General features: G+C 43.9%; 1 protein-coding gene across 1 annotated transcript; it reads left to right on the forward strand.

The window, feature by feature from the left end:
• Positions 1–11,754: 11,754 nt before the first annotated feature.
• On the forward strand, positions 11,755–13,523 carry LOC133914685 (uncharacterized). Its single transcript, XM_062357739.1, has 4 exons — positions 11,755–12,312; positions 12,386–12,506; positions 12,610–13,216; positions 13,513–13,523. The coding sequence occupies exons 1-4, from the start codon at positions 11,852–11,854 to the stop codon at positions 13,521–13,523; spliced, it is 1,200 nt and encodes a 399-aa protein (XP_062213723.1). The 5' UTR covers positions 11,755–11,851.
• The last annotated feature ends 3,983 nt before the right edge of the window (positions 13,524–17,506 follow it).

A 17,506-nucleotide genomic window follows, 5' to 3' on the forward strand; every position in this document is an offset into this window, starting at 1 on the left:
TGTATGCTGTCAACTGTGTTCTCCATTCTATTCTACCAAATAAAAATTTTCTATTATTGTTTGTCAGAATATAAACATTTTTGTCAACTGCAAGACATGCTTGAATGCCTATTTATTGCAGAACCAAGGTTGGTGGTTTGATAGCAACACAGTCTGGTTCTAGCTCATGCGTGAGATAGTTCAAGTGCAACCAGATCTGGATGACTGCGAGCTGCTGATTGAAGATGATGCTTGGGTTGATACTATGCTATAATGCAGGAGGTTGAAATGATGTCTATCATCTCATCTTTCTGAAAGACAACGTCGGTTGACCCAAGTTTGTCAATTATTTTTTATCTTTTTGGAATGCGATGGCACCATGATGTCAATCATTTCATCTTTTTGGAATACGGTGCCGATTGACTAATGATGTATAGCTAGCTAGGTTTATGTGTTCTGAACAATGTGCAATTTGCATTTATATGATGTTCTTAACCTTTCTGATATGTAAATGTATGTGTTTTGAGTGACATGTGATCGATGATATGAACAACGCGTGAATGACATTCTGAATAATGTATCAATGTGTTTAATTAGAGAATCAGAAAGTGTGTATGTGTATGACCCTTTCCCCCTATAAGAAAATTTGCTTCCCAGCACAAGAAGCAAATTTGCTTACAAGGCGATAGGGAGACTGATGATTTTTTTAAAGAAAATTTGTCTGTGACAATTAACATAGACGGGTTCAAACAAAACCTATCTGTGACTTTTAGTACTTATAGATGGGGTTAAACAAACACCATCTGTGATTTTTACTATAAACAAATGGTTACTAAAAATTTTTGTACGTGTAAGTGTATTGTAAACGATTCTAAAACTGTTTGTAACCAGCTTAGTATCATAGATACTTTTACAAAGATGAAACATATAATGGTATAAAATATAAAATTCATCTATAAATACCCGTTCTGTATACTGACGCGGCGTGGGAAGAAGCGCAGCCTCCTCCCGCTCCTGCTTCTCTGCCTCGCCATGCTGCTCCCCTGTGCGCTGCTAGCGCCGCCCGCCTCGGCGTCATCGTTGCCGGTGACTGTGGGCAGGGTTCGACTACTATGTGTTCGTGCTGCAGTGGCTGGGCACCATCTGCCGCCAGTCCAGCAACTGCTGCTACCGGTAGCTTTTCTTATCCTCTTACTTCACAATGTAGCTGGAACTCGTTTGAGCAAGCTCATTTGGTTTCCTTGTACGTTTTCTGCAGATCGAAGCCCCTCAAATTGTTCACAATCTGTAAGTCCACGCAAATCACTTGCTTGTGATTTTTTTTATTATACTGCAAAATACACATTGTTTGTTGTTTGATTTGAGATGCTGAAGAAAAAGCACCATATTTAGATTCTACTGGTGATAATAGCCCATTAGCTGATTTTATATACCAGAAGAGTACCTTGTAAAAATCGTAGCGGGCAAAGTCCAGCTGTATTTTTTCCGTTGCAGTGTTCAGCACAAATAGGAAGAGTTTCCAAAGAGTGCTTGACATTACTGAAGATCATATGTAAGGCCACATCCGTGCTACAGTACCCACAAAATACTGTGCGGATACCGATCGGCAGCCGAAAAAGCACTCCAGCGGAAACTCTACAGGTTGCGCACGGTACTCGGTGGCTGCAAATCTGCCGACGAAAAAAAGAATCGCATCCCTGTAGCTAGAAGATGAATATGGGTCTGAAAAGGGACGGAAAATAATAGACAGTAGAAAATAGAGTAGCTACTGAAGATGAAAAAATAGAGATATTGTAACAGTGTTAGAGGATACGTAATAGTATTACAGTGTAATAGTATTATGGAGGATAAATTTTTAAGTATCTGTTGAAGATAGACTAAGGACATATATTCAGTGCAAAGAGTGTTGTGGGACCCACGTCCATATGGCTCTGAGACATATGTAACGACCCAAGCTCAACACTAGATTTAAAAGAGTGCTAGTGGTGTTGAAATGGCTCGGAATGTTACGTAATGTTAGACGTAAGAGTGGTCTATCGCAGAAGTTAGTCCATGATTCAATAGACATCAGAGGTTAATTACATGATTAAGCTATAATTAAGGGTTTATTAATATTGTGCCTTTGATTGAGGGGCTAAACTGGCTGTGGGACCCAACCCATATGGCTTTGAGACATATATATATAAGGATCCAAGCTCAACACTAGATTTAAAAGAGTGCTAGTGATGTTGAAATGGCTGGAATCTTAGACATAAGAGTGGTCTATCGCAAAAGTTAGTCCATGATTAAGTTTATTAATAATTACATGCCGCCCCCTATCTCCCACCCACTCCCTCTCGATCCACGGATTTTTTATTTCTCGTCCACGATCTGCTTGCCGCGGAAGGGAAGAGGACGCTGGAGGTGTCTCGGTGCGTGGGGTTGGTGTCTCGAGCTGGTGGATGTTTTATGCAGTGCTTCACGTGGTCTCCGACACGCGGTACACGAGGCTACTGAAACCTATCGCGTGGCAAATAGCTTGCCTCGTTGACCCAATATACATGCCTGAGTCCTGACCACGAGCACCAGTGCTCAGGACTGTTATGACAGCAATAATGTCAGGAGTCAGGACTAAAGAGTGTACACTACATTATTGATCTATTGCTGTGTTAATTCTTCAAGTGGTAGACTCTTTGAATTGTTTAGCAGGAACAGGTCGCCTCGGTCACTATAGCATACTGACATTTCTGGCAGTTTTCAAAATCGTTTATCTGCCTGATTTGTTGTTTTGATCAACCATATAAACTGTTGAACTTTTTGACACTCTGATGTATAGGTGATAGCTTCCACTGCACCTGTAAATCAAGTGTATGCAGTGCGGTTGCACATTGGCACCAAAGTTTTTAGGATAAGACAATTACATCAAAGTAGTGCTGATGGTCATTTTGTAAGCTTTATTTTGTTTGAACAGATGAGCTCTGGCCACATTACAACCATGCGGGATGGCCATCATGTTGCAGACCCACCACATTCAACATCAACAAGGTACCGGCTTTGCAATTTTCTTTGGAGTGAGATGTCTAAACTAACATTCAACATCAACAAGGTACCAGCATCCCAAATTTTCTTTGGAGCAAGTTGTCTGAACTACTGCAAGTATATCGTGTTAATGTGCTTGCTTTTACTTATCACAGATCTTAATGTTGACGCCGATGCTTAAGAAGTACTGGTCGTCCTTGTACTGTGGCCTTTCTTCAACCTGCTTTGGTGGAAGGGTGCCATTTTAGGTGCATGAGGTTATTGGGTATTTTTGAGATTTGATTATGGGGAACTTGTGCTGAGTGCTGACCACCAGGTTTATTTTGCTGTGTGCATGTGCTGGTGGTTTACCGGATCTTCATCAGTGGGCTATGCAATTTCTGAACTTGTTGGCACAAATATTGTTTTGCTTTATTACTTTTTTATGTTTCACTCTGTAGCAGATGATGTAGTTTCATTGGAGATCTGCATCTAACTTTCTTCTCCCCTTTCTCCCTTTTCTTTATTTTTGCACAAACTCATGGAACTTGTGGTTTTGTGCTTACCCTGAAATACAGGATGAATATGACTCATCCACAATACTTCATCTTTATAGTAAATACAACAATGTAGTTTCATTTCATGTTCTTGTACAATCAATGAGTCTGTGTTTGACGATGAAATGTGCAGGCAGGAACACAAAATGCTGGTGTCTTGCAGCTCTTGTAGATCTACCACTACTGCTCTTATTTGGTCAAATTTCAGGGTGAGCAAAATATTTGTTGCGAAATATTGTGATGTCATAAGCATTTTAGGTTCTCTGATATCTAAATCTGGTGGTTTGTGCAGATCAGATATTCATTTTTTTTCTCGTTCATGTGTTGTTCATGTCTGCATATTGAAGTATTTCTTTTTAAAAACATTGTACAAAATGACAATTTTGTGAGGAAATTTATGTGTACAAGTCAAATAATACTAGTACAGATTATAACTTTATCTATAGATATAATTTTATGTGTAATTTGAATATTATCTCGTGAACTCAGGTAACTTAAGATGTTACTTTTTATAAGATTGAGTAATATACTAATATGCTTGTTTAAGGATACGGGCTCTTGAAAATGTATTTGGAAACAATTGTTAAGGGATGTGTGTATCAACATCTTCATGTTAGTTGGTTCACTCAGTGTGGGAAAAATATTTTATAATTTGTCGTAACACACGGGTATTCATCTAGTACAAACATATACGTGAGTACATGTGCAGAATAATTCGTTAGTAACTAAGTAGAAAGATCAGCATATTAAAGATCCAGATCGAATAGATCAGAACTAGAATCACTCTCCCAATTACAAGCTTTACCATCTTCTCCTTCCTCAACCTGATCATGATGATCACTTGATGTTGCTGCATCAACCATCTTCGCGTGGAGCTCCTCTTCCCAAGCACCGCACTTCACCACCCATCTCTCCTCGCCGCCGCTTCCTCTGACGACCCTGACGCCTTGCAACCGCCTATCCCCCATCACCACACCCAGATCGAGATCATGGCCACAACCTTGCATGCTAGCAGCTGTGACACTAACATCCCTGCTTACGCGCGAGGACGACGAGGAGACCTTCGCCGGCTCATCGCTTTCCACAGGCCTACTTGTCGGCGGTGGCTCCTTGCGAAAGCTAGCTACCGGTGACGGTGACACCATGAAACTGAAGAAGGCGGCGAGCTTGCTCTTGTTGGCCTTGGCTTCCAGATGGGCTTGTTGGTACATATCTGGTTCTTCAAGCTGTTCGTGACGATGATGAGGAGCACGAAAACTTTCTTCCACCTTTTTCTCTTCCTGTGTCATCTTCAGTTGGATCAAACGGTCGGCATGCTCCGCCGTGACGGCGGTGCGGTCAGCGAGGCCGCCGGCGAAGTAGCACGTCGCTCCGAATACGTCAAGCTCGCCGGAGCTGCCGTACTGCTGCCGGCTCTGCATCATGAAGGCCTGAGATGGTGGAATGCAGCTGTGAGTGTGTACGTAGAGACTCGTGTGGGGTTATGCTTATAAAGACGACGAGGGGGATGTATATGTTGCTGGGCGTGAGGCTGAGAGGAATGAACGGAGGTGGCCGCATGCGGCATCACCGGTACATCCAGAATTCCAGATCAAATGTCATGTAGCCAGACAGGGACAGGTTGTAACGGATGAAAGTAGAGTACGAATCTCATCCTTTTTGTCCCGTTAATGATTGGAGTGTCGGAGTATGGTCATGTCTACACCACTCCACCAGCATGTGAGTGTTGAATAAAAACACTTTTAGATTTAATTTAATTCATAAATAAATCATGAATATGAATGGATAAACTAGAATAATGATATAGCAAGAGTATATTCTAAATATATATATATAACAGTGTTGTATATATATCTTTCTAATATACTTGATTATAGAAACAACCACTACCGGAAATGAGGCCTATGCCAAGTGCCTACGTGTATGCCGAGTGCATTATATCGGGTACTCGGCAAACAGCAACCTACGCCGAGTTCCCAACGAAAGCACTCGGCAAACAAGTAGGCACTCGGTAAATTCATCAAAACACACTCGGCAAACAATAGCACTCGGCAAAAAGAGAAAGAACACTCGGCGAATTAGGACACTCGGCAAACCACGTGCCACGTGTCCCTCCGTTCGGCGTCTGACGGCGAGTCGCCCCTTTGCCGAGTGTCGTCTAACGGACACTCGGTAAACATGTATGTTTGCCGAGTGCCCGATATTAGGCACTCGGCAAACTATTTTTTTTCTTTATTTTCTTTTTGGTTTCCTTTTGTTCTCTTTTCTTTCTCGTAATAACAACCGACCAAGGGCCGCCACACATCGATTCTGGTACTACTACAGTATGGTTTAAGGATGATATTGTTATGAAATTGGAGTTAGAATTCAGTCGTGCTTCAAGATTGAGATGCAGCAGATGTGGACTCCTGCGAGCGGCCCATGGAATCAGTTGTGCTCTAAACATGTGTCAAAGATGCTACCGTGTGAAGAGCTGAGCTCACAAACAAAGAAGAATGATAATTCTTCTTGCTTGCCTTAAAAAAGGAATTTCTCTGCTATATATTATCATTCCAGCTGTCATCCAGACAAAGAAGAAATTTTCAATGCTTGCCAAGTGGAAGAAGCAAAAGCTGTCACGTACGATGCTTAGAAACTGAAGCATCTACAAAAAAGAATCGTGATTTCGAGAGGGAACGGATCAGGTTTGAAGCCAAAGTGACGGTTGAATCATCGTTTGACCTTGAAACTTTTTCTACACTTAACATACAACATAGAATATTCCATGTTAAACTTTGGCATTTTTCTGGGTCCGTTTACTATTTTTAATTCATTAAGTGCATTTCCTGGCTTTTAATGGATATAAGTCAAATTTGATCTGCAAGTACATGAAATAATGAACAAAAATGGGTAGAAAAATCATATTCATGTTGTTGATTCTATTTTTAGGCCTTACCCAAGAAATGAAAAGAAATTTGAAACATCTGGGCGGCAACACTCGACCACCAACATGTAGCTTATTGGTTTTCTAATTCAAAAAAAAAACAAACGAAGTCTGAAAAACATGAGACTTGCCATAGCATCATAATATGATACGTAGAGGCTGTGATAAAAATTTGAGAAGGTTTCGCAAAAATTATCACGTACGATGCTTAGAAACTGAAGCATCTCCGAGGAAGAATCGTTGTTTCAAGAGGGGACGGATCAGGTTTGAAGCCGAAGTGATAGTTCAATCGTCGTTTGACCTTGAAACTTTTTCTACACTCAACATACAGCATAGCATATTCGATGTTAAAATCTGGTATTTTTTGGGGTCCGTTTGCTATTTTTAATTCATTAAGTGCATTTGTAGCATAAAAAAAAATCAGATGTTTGCCGAGTGTTCTTGCATTTACACTCGGCAAACCATAGATTTGCCGAGTGTTCTAGATTTGACACTCGGCAAAAACAGACACTCGGCAATTTTACGAATATAGGGTTTCCCACCCCGGCCGCGCGCGGGGACAGATCTACTCCCATTTTTATTCCTTCTCCCCGGCCACCGCCGCAGCCTCCCACGGCCCAATCCGCCGCTGCTGCCAGCGCCGCCCTCCCCCTCCTCCCAGATCCCCCTCCGCTGCTGCCGCTCGCCTCACGCCGCCCGGCCCGACGCCACCGCCCGACGCCGCCCTGCCCGCACCGCCCCCCTTCGACACCGCTCCGCGCCGGCCGCTCCGCCTCGCCCCGGCTAGCGCCGCCCCGCGCCGACCCGCGCTGGCCAGGTCCCCCTCCTCCGCCGCCGCCCCGCCTCGCGCAGCCGCCCGACGCCGCCTGGCGCCGCCCCGCCCGCGCCGCACCCCTCCGACGCCGCTCCGCGCCGCCCCCCTCCGACCTCCTGCAAATCAGCAAGGTATGTGGCCGCAAGTGATAATTTGCCTCCAGCTTAAACTAAGCTCGATCGTGAATCTGTCGATCCTCTGCTCTCGTGTGTTGCAGAAAATTGCAAATAAGACTAGTTTTTTCAACTATCTAGACTGCATTATGTTCTGATGGCATGGTTGCCATTCTGACGACAGAACTTGTTCATTTCAGAAAGAACCGCAGCTCATTGCATGGTTCAGCAATTGAGGGAAATATATTATGATTGCTGACTGACTCGTCATCTCTAAGAAAATGAATTTTTATACCGTCCGTGAGATAACAAAATTAACTTGGAAAGTACCAAATTTTTGTTACCTCCTTAGTTATAATTAGTGGTGCCTCTTCAAAGATAATAAAACCCCAAACTCCAAAGCAGGGGAGAATTTCTCTCCTCTGAAAGCACCAAATTGTTTCTGTGTATCATTAGCCTTTTGCAGAGTCTTTCAGGCATCAAGTGAATACAGTTAGAATATTTAATCTAGTGCGTGGTGAACACATATTACATTTGGCCTAGAAATATATTTTGCTTAAATTGCGTTGGGACTTGGAAGCTTGCAATAAAGATGGAAAATGACACGGGAATTTGTTTGATAGCAGCACCTTAGAAAACATTGACTCGCTGATGAATGGGGCAATATGTTGGTGGCCCAATTTGAGAGGGATCTTTGAAAGACAGCAATTTCACAGTAATTTTTTATCAATTTTTGTAGAAAACAGTTTAATTCTAGCATAAACCTAAAAGGATTTCAACTTTGCAAATAGGCTACTTAGGTTTTTAACATCGTATCCTTTAGTGCATGGTGGTTCACATATTTTTACTTTGAGGGCTCCTTTGAACCGTAGGGTATTATAGGAAATTGGAGAATTTCAATATGTGAGTTGAGAGTTTTTCTTTTTTTTTAAAGGGAGCTGGAGGGAGCTAGTCCCTACAGATTATATATAGATAACGATAAAAAAGTACAAAGTTGAGAGTTTTTCTTATAAGCATTGTTTAGTACATAGCTGTCAAGTCACTTCAATGATTGAGAAAACAGATGGGTGATGCAAATCTTAAACTACAGTACTAAGTTGGAGCAGTCTATATATTGTTTTATGTACTTGTATACCTTAATTAAAATTTTAGTCCTAGCCAAGTACATAAAATAAATTTTCAGCTAAAGTTCAATAAGATATGTCACTCTCGATGTTTCCGTTTGACTAGTATTGTAAATTTGAGGGGGGCCCGAGGTAGCTAGGAAGGAAGTTTCGTTAATTGGTGGTTTGACGTAACTTTCTTTGCGTTGCGTGCCCCATGTTGCTGAAGCAAACAACTTTCAAATCATGAACACAAAATCTAGTGAAGATCTACTGAGTTCTTTTTGGGAGGATTAGCTAAAATACTGATTATTATTATCTGCTGCATGTTACTCAAGGGGGGGGGGGTTGGAAGATCCCTGTGGACGTACGGCGAGAAGTACGACCACTTATCTAGTCAAAATGTACTTCTTTTTGAAAGGTTATCAAGACACATAATCTTTAATAGGAGAAACTGGTTATGGTATTTAAAAAAAGTTGCTTGTTTGCTCGAACGAGTTACACTTATTTTCTTTCTTATTTTCAAACTTAGAGGATTTACATAAACCTGGTCAACCCATCTCACTGTCTAAATAAAAGCCAAGTCTGAATTCTTCCAAGTACATGATTTGTGTTCCTTGCAGAAAAAAAAAAAGTTCTGTGCGTTGTTCCCTGGTGATAAGATCCTTGTTTTATTCCATTTCACCTTTTTGTAACTGATAAATTTAAGATAGAAATTAGTTTAATGATTTGTTCCTGTACTCTAAGCGAAACCAACCTTTCCGAACTACAATTTAGAGACTCATAGAATTTTGGCTAATTTAGGGTTTAGGATGTGCATGTCGCGTAACCTATGCGTCTCCCGTTTGAAAGAGTTATGGTTATAAATATGCAAGTCTTTGCATATCTATAACCGTAACTGTTTCGAATTGTCCACATTTTTTGGACAGCCTGAGGATGTGTAGATTGGGTTCGTTTCAATGCTCTACTCCGATCGGAGACAGAGTTTCGGCAGCGTCTCCCCGTTGTTCTCCGGATACACATTGTCTTGGCTTGTTGCCGAGACGTGTATTTGGAGAACAGCGGGGAGGTGCTGCCGAAATTCTGTCTCGGATCGGAGTAGAGCATGGAAACGGCCCAATGTACACATCATCGGGTGGGATTAGGACCTATCTTTACCTATTAGATAGTTTGATGCATGCCGATTCCCTCTTATGGTAAAACACAAATATTTGATGGAAATAATTAATTGTATGTGTATGTTTCCCAATATGTTAGAGGATGGATGATCGTGAGTGGATGTACACTGGCCGCTCTAGTCAGGGTTTTTTGAACGATGAATGGATCCAGAAGACCGATGCATTCTTGGAATTAGCATTTGATAGGCCAAAGGGACCTCGTGGAACTTGGTGCCCCTGCAGTATTTGTGCAAACGCGCGTCAACAAACAAAGGAGGTCATGGGTCAACACCTTTGTAAGAATGGGTTTATGCCACACTATACCCGGTGGACCTACCATGGTGAGTCCGAACGTGCCAGAGAGGAGGTGGTGCGTCAACGCACCAACGACTATGATGTCGGGGTCGGAGACATGCTAGATGACTTTCATGACACACATTTTAATGAAGCACGTATGGAGGAAGTGCCGGAGTCAACCGCAAAGGACTTTTATGATATGTTGTCTACAGCGCAGCAACCCCTTCACGGGCATTCCAAGGTTTCTCAATTGGATGCCATCGGACGCCTAATGGCTATCAAGTCCCAGTTTAGCTTCAGCCGAGAAACCTTCGACGCAGTGCTGACAGTTATTGGTAGCCTTCTCCCGGAAGGTCACATTCTGCCAAAGAGCATGTACGAGTCGAAGAAAGTTCTCCGTGCACTTAAGATGCCATATGAGCAGATACATGCTTGTCCAAAGGGATGCATCTTATTTAGGAAAGAACACGCGGACGCAAAGTACTGTGTGAAGTGCAATTCCTCTAGGTATCTTGAGGTAGACTCTGGTGATGGTCAGAAGAGGCAGCCTGCAATCCCCGTGAAGATCCTTCGGTATCTTCCATTCGTACCGAGAATCCAACATCTGTATATGACTGTGGAATCTGCTAAACAGATGACATGGCACAAAGATGGGCGTCGATACAATCCTGACAAGCTGGTACATCCATCGGATGGTGAAGCATGGAAGAGGTTCGATCTGATTCATCGTGACAAAGCTCTAGAGGCTCGTAATGTACGAATTGCGCTCGCAACTGATGGGTTCAATCCATATGGTATGACTTGTGCCTCATACAGCTGTTGGCCCATGTTTGTTATTCCCCTCAATCTCCCTCCCGGCGTCATCTTTCAACGACAGAACATATTCCTGTCGCTGATAATTCCGGGGCCTGAATACCCGGGGAAGAATATGAGTGTGTACATGGAGCCGCTGATGGATGATTTGGTCCGTGCTTGGGAGGATGGGGTCTGGACATACGACCGAGCTACAAAGACAAACTTCAAAATGCATGTTTGGTACCAGTACTCCCTGCATGACCTACCGGCATATGGGATATTCTGTGGCTGGTGTGTGCATGGGAAGTTCCCATGCCCAGTATGCAGGGCGGCTCTGAAGTTCATTTGGTTGACAAAGGGTGGCAAATATTCTTCCTTCGACAAGCACGGAACTTTACGAAAGATGTAGTTCGACAATTCCTTCCTCTTGACCATCCATTCAGACAAGACGTGCAGAACTTTACGAAAGATGTAGTTGTCGAAGGCTCGGCACCACCTAAGATGACCGGTGCCGCGGTTCGTGCTCAGTTAGACGCTCTCGAGGCCAATGCCCAAGGAGATGGATTTCTGGGATATGGTGAGCAACACGCCTGGACTCACAAGCCATGCTTGTGGAATCTCCCCTACTTCGATGATCTCCTTCTTCCACATAACATTGATGTAATGCACACTGAAAAGAATGTCGCTGAGGCCATTTTTGGAACAATCATGGAAATTCCTGAGAAGACGAAGGATAATGTTAAGGCTAGAGTCGATCAAACGAGATTATGCAATAGACCAAAGCTAGACATGGCCCCTCCCAGAGGCGGGAAATCGTGGACGAAGCCAAAGGCCAATTTCGTTCTTACAAGGGCCCAAAGGAGGGAAGTACTTGAGTGGTTCCAAACCTTGATGTTCCCTGATGGGTATGCAGCGAATCTGAAGAGGGGAGTGAATTTAGCTACTTTGCGAATCAACGGGCTCAAGAGTCATGACTATCACATATGGCTTGAGCGGCTACTGCCGGTGATGATTCGAGGCTATGTCCCCGAGGATGTTTGGCTAGTGCTTGCGGAGTTGAGCAATTTCTTCCGCCAGCTTTGTGCTAAAGAGTTATCTCATACCGTGGTAGCAGACATGGAAAGACTGGCGCCTGTGTTGCTCTGCAAGTTGGAGAAGATCTTTCCACCTGGCTTCTTTAATCCGATGCAACATATGATTTTGCACCTCCCGTATGAGGCACGAATGGGGGGGCCCGTGCAGGGCCGTTGGTGCTACTCAATTGAGAGATTGCAAAAGATTCTTCGAAATAAATGTAAAAATAAATGCAAAATTGAAGCATCCATAGCCGAATCATACATCCTGGAGGAGGTGTCAAACTACACAACAAAATACTATGCTAATAATCTTACCAGTGTGCATAATCCACCCCCTCGTTACAATGCTGGCAACCCCGAAGATGAATCAAAGCTTAGCATCTTTAGAGGGCAACTTGGCAGTGCAAGTGGTGCGACTAACAAGACCTTGCAACATGAAGAGTGGCGCACTATTATGTTGTATGTCTTGACCAACCTATCCGAAGTGGAGCCGTACATGCAGTAAGTGCTCAATACATTATTTCTCAACTACTCACAAGTTTGTGTCCAACTCCGCTTCTTCTCATTGCTATAGGGAATTCAATGAGCAATTCTGGCATGAATCAAGGGAACCTACCCTCGAGGAAGCTTCGGCCCTTCTTAGAGATGGTGTGGGAAATGACATGCCTGATTTCATTTCTTGGTTCAAACAGAAAGTACTTTCTAACTTGGCTATTACACCAACTTGATTTCATTTCTAACTTAATTTCATTTCTTACATGCGACTAATACACCAAGCTATCCCGCTTAAACTTGTAGGGAACAACCGACGAGTCTATGAGTGCCGACTTGAGACAAGTTGCTGATGGTTGTGCCTATAGGGTCAGGTCATTTAAGGCTTACGACGTGAATGGATATCGCTTCCACACAGCAAGCCACGAGCAGAGTCGACCCAATCGTAGAACAACAAATACCGGAGTTTTTACTCCAGGCTTAGATGGGGCTGAGTACTACGGAAGAATTGAAGAAATATACGAACTGAATTTTGATGGGAGCAAACCTCTGAATCCCGTCATATTCAAATGCCATTGGTTCGATCCAGAAGTTGTGAGACGGACCCCTAATCTTGGGCTAGTCGAAATTCGACAATCAACCGTCTTACCAGGAGACGATGTCTATATTGTGGCTCAACAGGCCACGCAAGTTTATTATCTCTCGTACCCGTGCAAAACCGTTCAGCGTCTTAAGGGTTTGGATGTTGTGTACAAGGTACCGCCACACGGTAAACTACCAGTCCCAAACAATGAAGATTACAACATAGACCCCAACACATATGATGGAGAATTCTTTCAAGAAGATGGCCTCGCAGGGATTTTTGAGATCGACTTGACGGAAGCTCAGGTCATGGAAGTAGACAATGAAACTGGTGCTGACGAGGACGAAGAAGATGAGGTTGAGAATGTGAGGGACTTGGAATTACTTGAGCGGTTACATATAGGCAATGACAATGATGACGGCATTCCTCCTCCCGAGCATCAGGATGATTATTTCAACACGCGTGATAGTGATGATGAGACTTATGATCCAGCTGATCCCGATGATGATGATTATTTCTAATAACTGTATGATTTATTCTTTCTCATAGCATGTTTTTTTTAGTATGCTTCATTTATTTACATCAAGTTGTAACATCCGTACTAATTGGTTTACTCGTTCTCATAGGAAGTGATTGAAGCATGGTGGGCGGTATGAGGAAGTTGACGTCGCTATACAAAAAGGCGACGGGGAAAGCCACGGATGCAGGTGACGGGTCCGGAAAGAGACCCCGGGGAAGACCTCCAGGAAGGCCGAGAGGCGGAGGCAGGGGTGGAGGATGTCCTTCTATACCTGCTGTTGAGGAGGAGACTGAGTCGCCTCTAGGTGCGGCTGAGTCTGAGTCTGACTCGCCTATACCTACGGCTGCGACTCAGTCTGGGGATGAGGAGGAGCAGGTAGAGGAGGAGCAGGTTGACCAGGGGGGTAGCTCTAGCTCTACTTCTTCTCGTGTGTGGCTGCGTGGTCCTTCTAGCCTCCCGAGGTGACCGGTGCCAATGGCTAGACACCCGCTCATTCGACCAGATGGGGAGAAGTAAATGACTCTCTCTACTCTCACTATTTTTTTGCCTTTGTATCTTCAATATTTCAACACATACTAATAAATTGCCTTTACACTTGTGCAGGAACTGGCTGAGGGTTGGAGAGGGTGACCACTCACGCCATGTAAACGGCATCCTTGGACTTTTGATCAAGGAGAAGTTCCCTGGCATGGTTACTCTGGGCGGAGTAATCGAGCTGGCATACACATGGGCCCACTATGCAGCCGCGCCGGACGCCCGTGATCGGGAGGGAAGGGTGTTTCCCAATAGAGCCGAGCGGGTGAAGGCCGAGCTGTGGGTAAGTTTCTTTCACACTACATTAGTCAATACTAATCGCATGGAAATTATTTAACTAATGACTGGATCTGTCGCGTCTATATGCAGGATTTTTTTAGATGCGAGCCGGGCTTAGAGGCTAGGGCAGCTGCTGTCGTCGACAAAGCTGCCAAGAAGCTTGTTAAGGATATGCACTACGAGGCGCACGTCCAGGCCGTGATCAAATTTCACGCGGAACACCTTGGAGCGAAGGTGACAAAAAAAGACGCTAGGACCATATCTCTGACCCGGGAGCAGTACCTGCAGGTAAAGTACATTAAAGATTATTATTCCTTAGATTACTAACACTTAATTTCTTCTTCTTATATATTATGTACTTGATTATTTAGGTGCCTCCGGGGTGGTGCGCAGGAGACCTTCCGTGCTGGACGGTGATCGTGGAGAAGTGGTGCGCTCCCGAGTGGGAGGAGAGTCACAATGCTTGCCGGGAAAGGCGATTGTTGATGCCTGGCGCGCCACACCATCAAGGCAACCTCAGCCTGACTAGTTTCGCGGCTAGATGGGTATGCAATAGCATCTGTTGTTCCCAAGCTCAGTTCTCCTTAATTTCTGTGCAGGCGTCCCCTTTATGAATGTTATTGCTTTTCTGTTGCAGTCGGCAAAAAATGATGGTCAGCCTCTCTCCCAGTTCAAGGCTTATGATTTGGCCCATAAGTCAAAGGCGATGCACGGGGTTGCATATGACCCGAATGACCCGGCCTCAGCGTACAGCAACGAGAACATCAAGGCTCGCCTGGATGGATACACATCGATGGCAAAGGAGGTCCACGGCCCAGACTTTGATCCGAGCGAGCATGATCTTGATGGGGAAGTGGTTATGAGGGCGGGAGGAGGCAAGAAACATGGCCGGTTCTGGATTGGCGACGGCACACTCGATACGGCCACCACTCCCTCTCTCTCTCAGCTTAGAGCTCAGAGCACGAGCTCAGGTCCGGGTATACGTCCTTGCCCAGAGCCTACACGGATTGCGATGAACAAAATCCAGGTTAGTTCTATTTCATTCATCCTCGACGATCTGTACATGCTTTGCATTGGAACGATGATGAGATTGCGATGACATACTGTAGGCCCAGCTGGATGAAGAAAGGAGGCTCCGGCACGAATTAGAGAGATCGTTCGAGGAGAGGATGGCGGCAGAACGATCCCAGTGGTACGCGATGATGACACCCCTTTATGCTGCAATGGGCCAAACTCCGCCACCGATGCCAACCCCTTCTCGTCCACTTGCTCCACATGCTCCACACACTCCTGTGAGTTAGTTTATAACCTTGTAATCACCATTATTGCCATTCCTACAACCATAGAGTGTTGTGCTAACTATATCCTCTTTTGTGCAGTATCCATCAGAGGGATCGAATACGCCTGGAGCTGGAGGTTCGCACATTGGTACTCCACCTCACTTTGGTTTGTTCTCCTCACTTTGAAAACTTACTTTTGTAACCCCATATCCATACTTAGCATTTCTGTTTACTTTCAAATGCATACTTCTTACTTAGTGTTTTTGCTCCTTGATTGATGCAGGTTAAGGTGGTAATCAAGTGTGGAGTCTGTTATGGCCTGCAACATTTTCTTTTTGTTTGGACTATATTTTGCTATCTTGTCTCGACAATTTGTGATGTTTGTGTCACTTGCGATGTTTATGCGACGGTTTATGTGATGTTTATGCGACAGTTTATGTGATGTTATGCGACGGTTTATGTGATGTTATGCGATGGTTTACGTGATGTTTATGCGACGGTTTATGTGATGTTTATGTGAATGTGGTAATATGTGAGATATATATAAATTGTTTTGAATTGCAGCGACAGTTTTGAACTGGTAGGATTATTTGGCCGTCTGGTATAGAATAGGTTGCCGAGTGTTACACTCGGCAAACAAGGATATGCCGAGTGTATACACTCGGCAAAGAGTGCTATCTTGGCTTTATTCTGTACTCCCTTTGCCGAGTGTATTGGAGGGTACTCGGCAACGTCGCGAGGTTTGCCGAGTGTATACATTAGACACTCGGCAAAGCGGCCGTTACGGCCCTGACGCCGTTAGGTCGGTTTTTTGGCCGAGTGTCGTATTTGGCTCTCGGCGAATATGTTTGCCGAGTGCTCGACATAAAACACTCGGCAAACAGCTGTTTGCCGGCACTGTGTATGCCGACAGTGTTATGCCGAGTGTAACACTCGGCAAACACTTTGCCGAGTGTTTTTAGCGCTTTGCCGTGTGCCGTGGGCACACGGCAAAGTATCAAAATCCGGTAGTGAACCTAATACTAAGCATATGACAGACATGAGAACAAGAAATCTGATCGCAGTGAATGTACCGATCTCCTTCAAAGGAGGTAGTAGCAGCAAGAGATGTAGATGACCTGTAATTGGCGATATAGCAGACGATGATAAAGAGGACAATGAAGATGTAGAAACAGTAGACCATGAGCAGTTACGAAGGCCACTCCTTAAAAACCTTATTTGTGATCTCCTAGTATAGAATCTCAAGGGCAATAGATTTCAGAGATCTGCTCTTCTAATAGCCGGTGCACGCTAGTGTAACGGGATATAGTAGTCTACTTGTGACGGTGCAGTAGAGAAGAAGAGGTAAAACCCCTAACTCGCGTATACCTTGTGCGGCGACCGGTAGGTATATATCGAAAAATCACTTGATTGAGATGTGCCATGATCACAATCTTAACCGACACGATCTTCGTATCTCATAACCGTGTTAACTATTTTTCCATATAGCAAAAAAATAGAAACTATAAAAAAGGCCACAACTACGCAACCTTGCAACAGGCCTTTCGCCCCTGGCAAGCAAGCAAGTATATACATGTGTTCTTCTTACCCTCCTATCAACGTGAGCTAAACGGGATGGAAGATATAATTCTTTTTAAGTTAGTCTCCTTCTACCTCCACTAATAAGGTAAGACTAAAAACTACATACTACCTTCATATGGTGAGCCTTTAGAATTTATTAGGAACTTGGGCCATGTCTATATATTCTAACAGTTGGCTCGTGAGGACAGAAAGTTCCCATAAGTAGAAGGATGCTTTTCTAACTTGTAAACAGAGGAATACACATGCATCTCTTTCTTAAAAAAGCCAGTGCTCCCTTTAAAAGTATCACCCTTCATCGCCGTTATTTTTGTCTTCTCTACGGGATTTATCTGCTTTGTTCTTTATACCATGCACGTCGTTCTGTATCTCCTATTATTAGATCTTATCTGTGATCATGGAACATAACTAGAGGTGGTAGAACTAATT

Source organism: Phragmites australis, chromosome 4, assembly GCF_958298935.1.
Source record: "Phragmites australis chromosome 4, lpPhrAust1.1, whole genome shotgun sequence".
NCBI lineage: Eukaryota > Viridiplantae > Streptophyta > Magnoliopsida > Poales > Poaceae > Phragmites > Phragmites australis.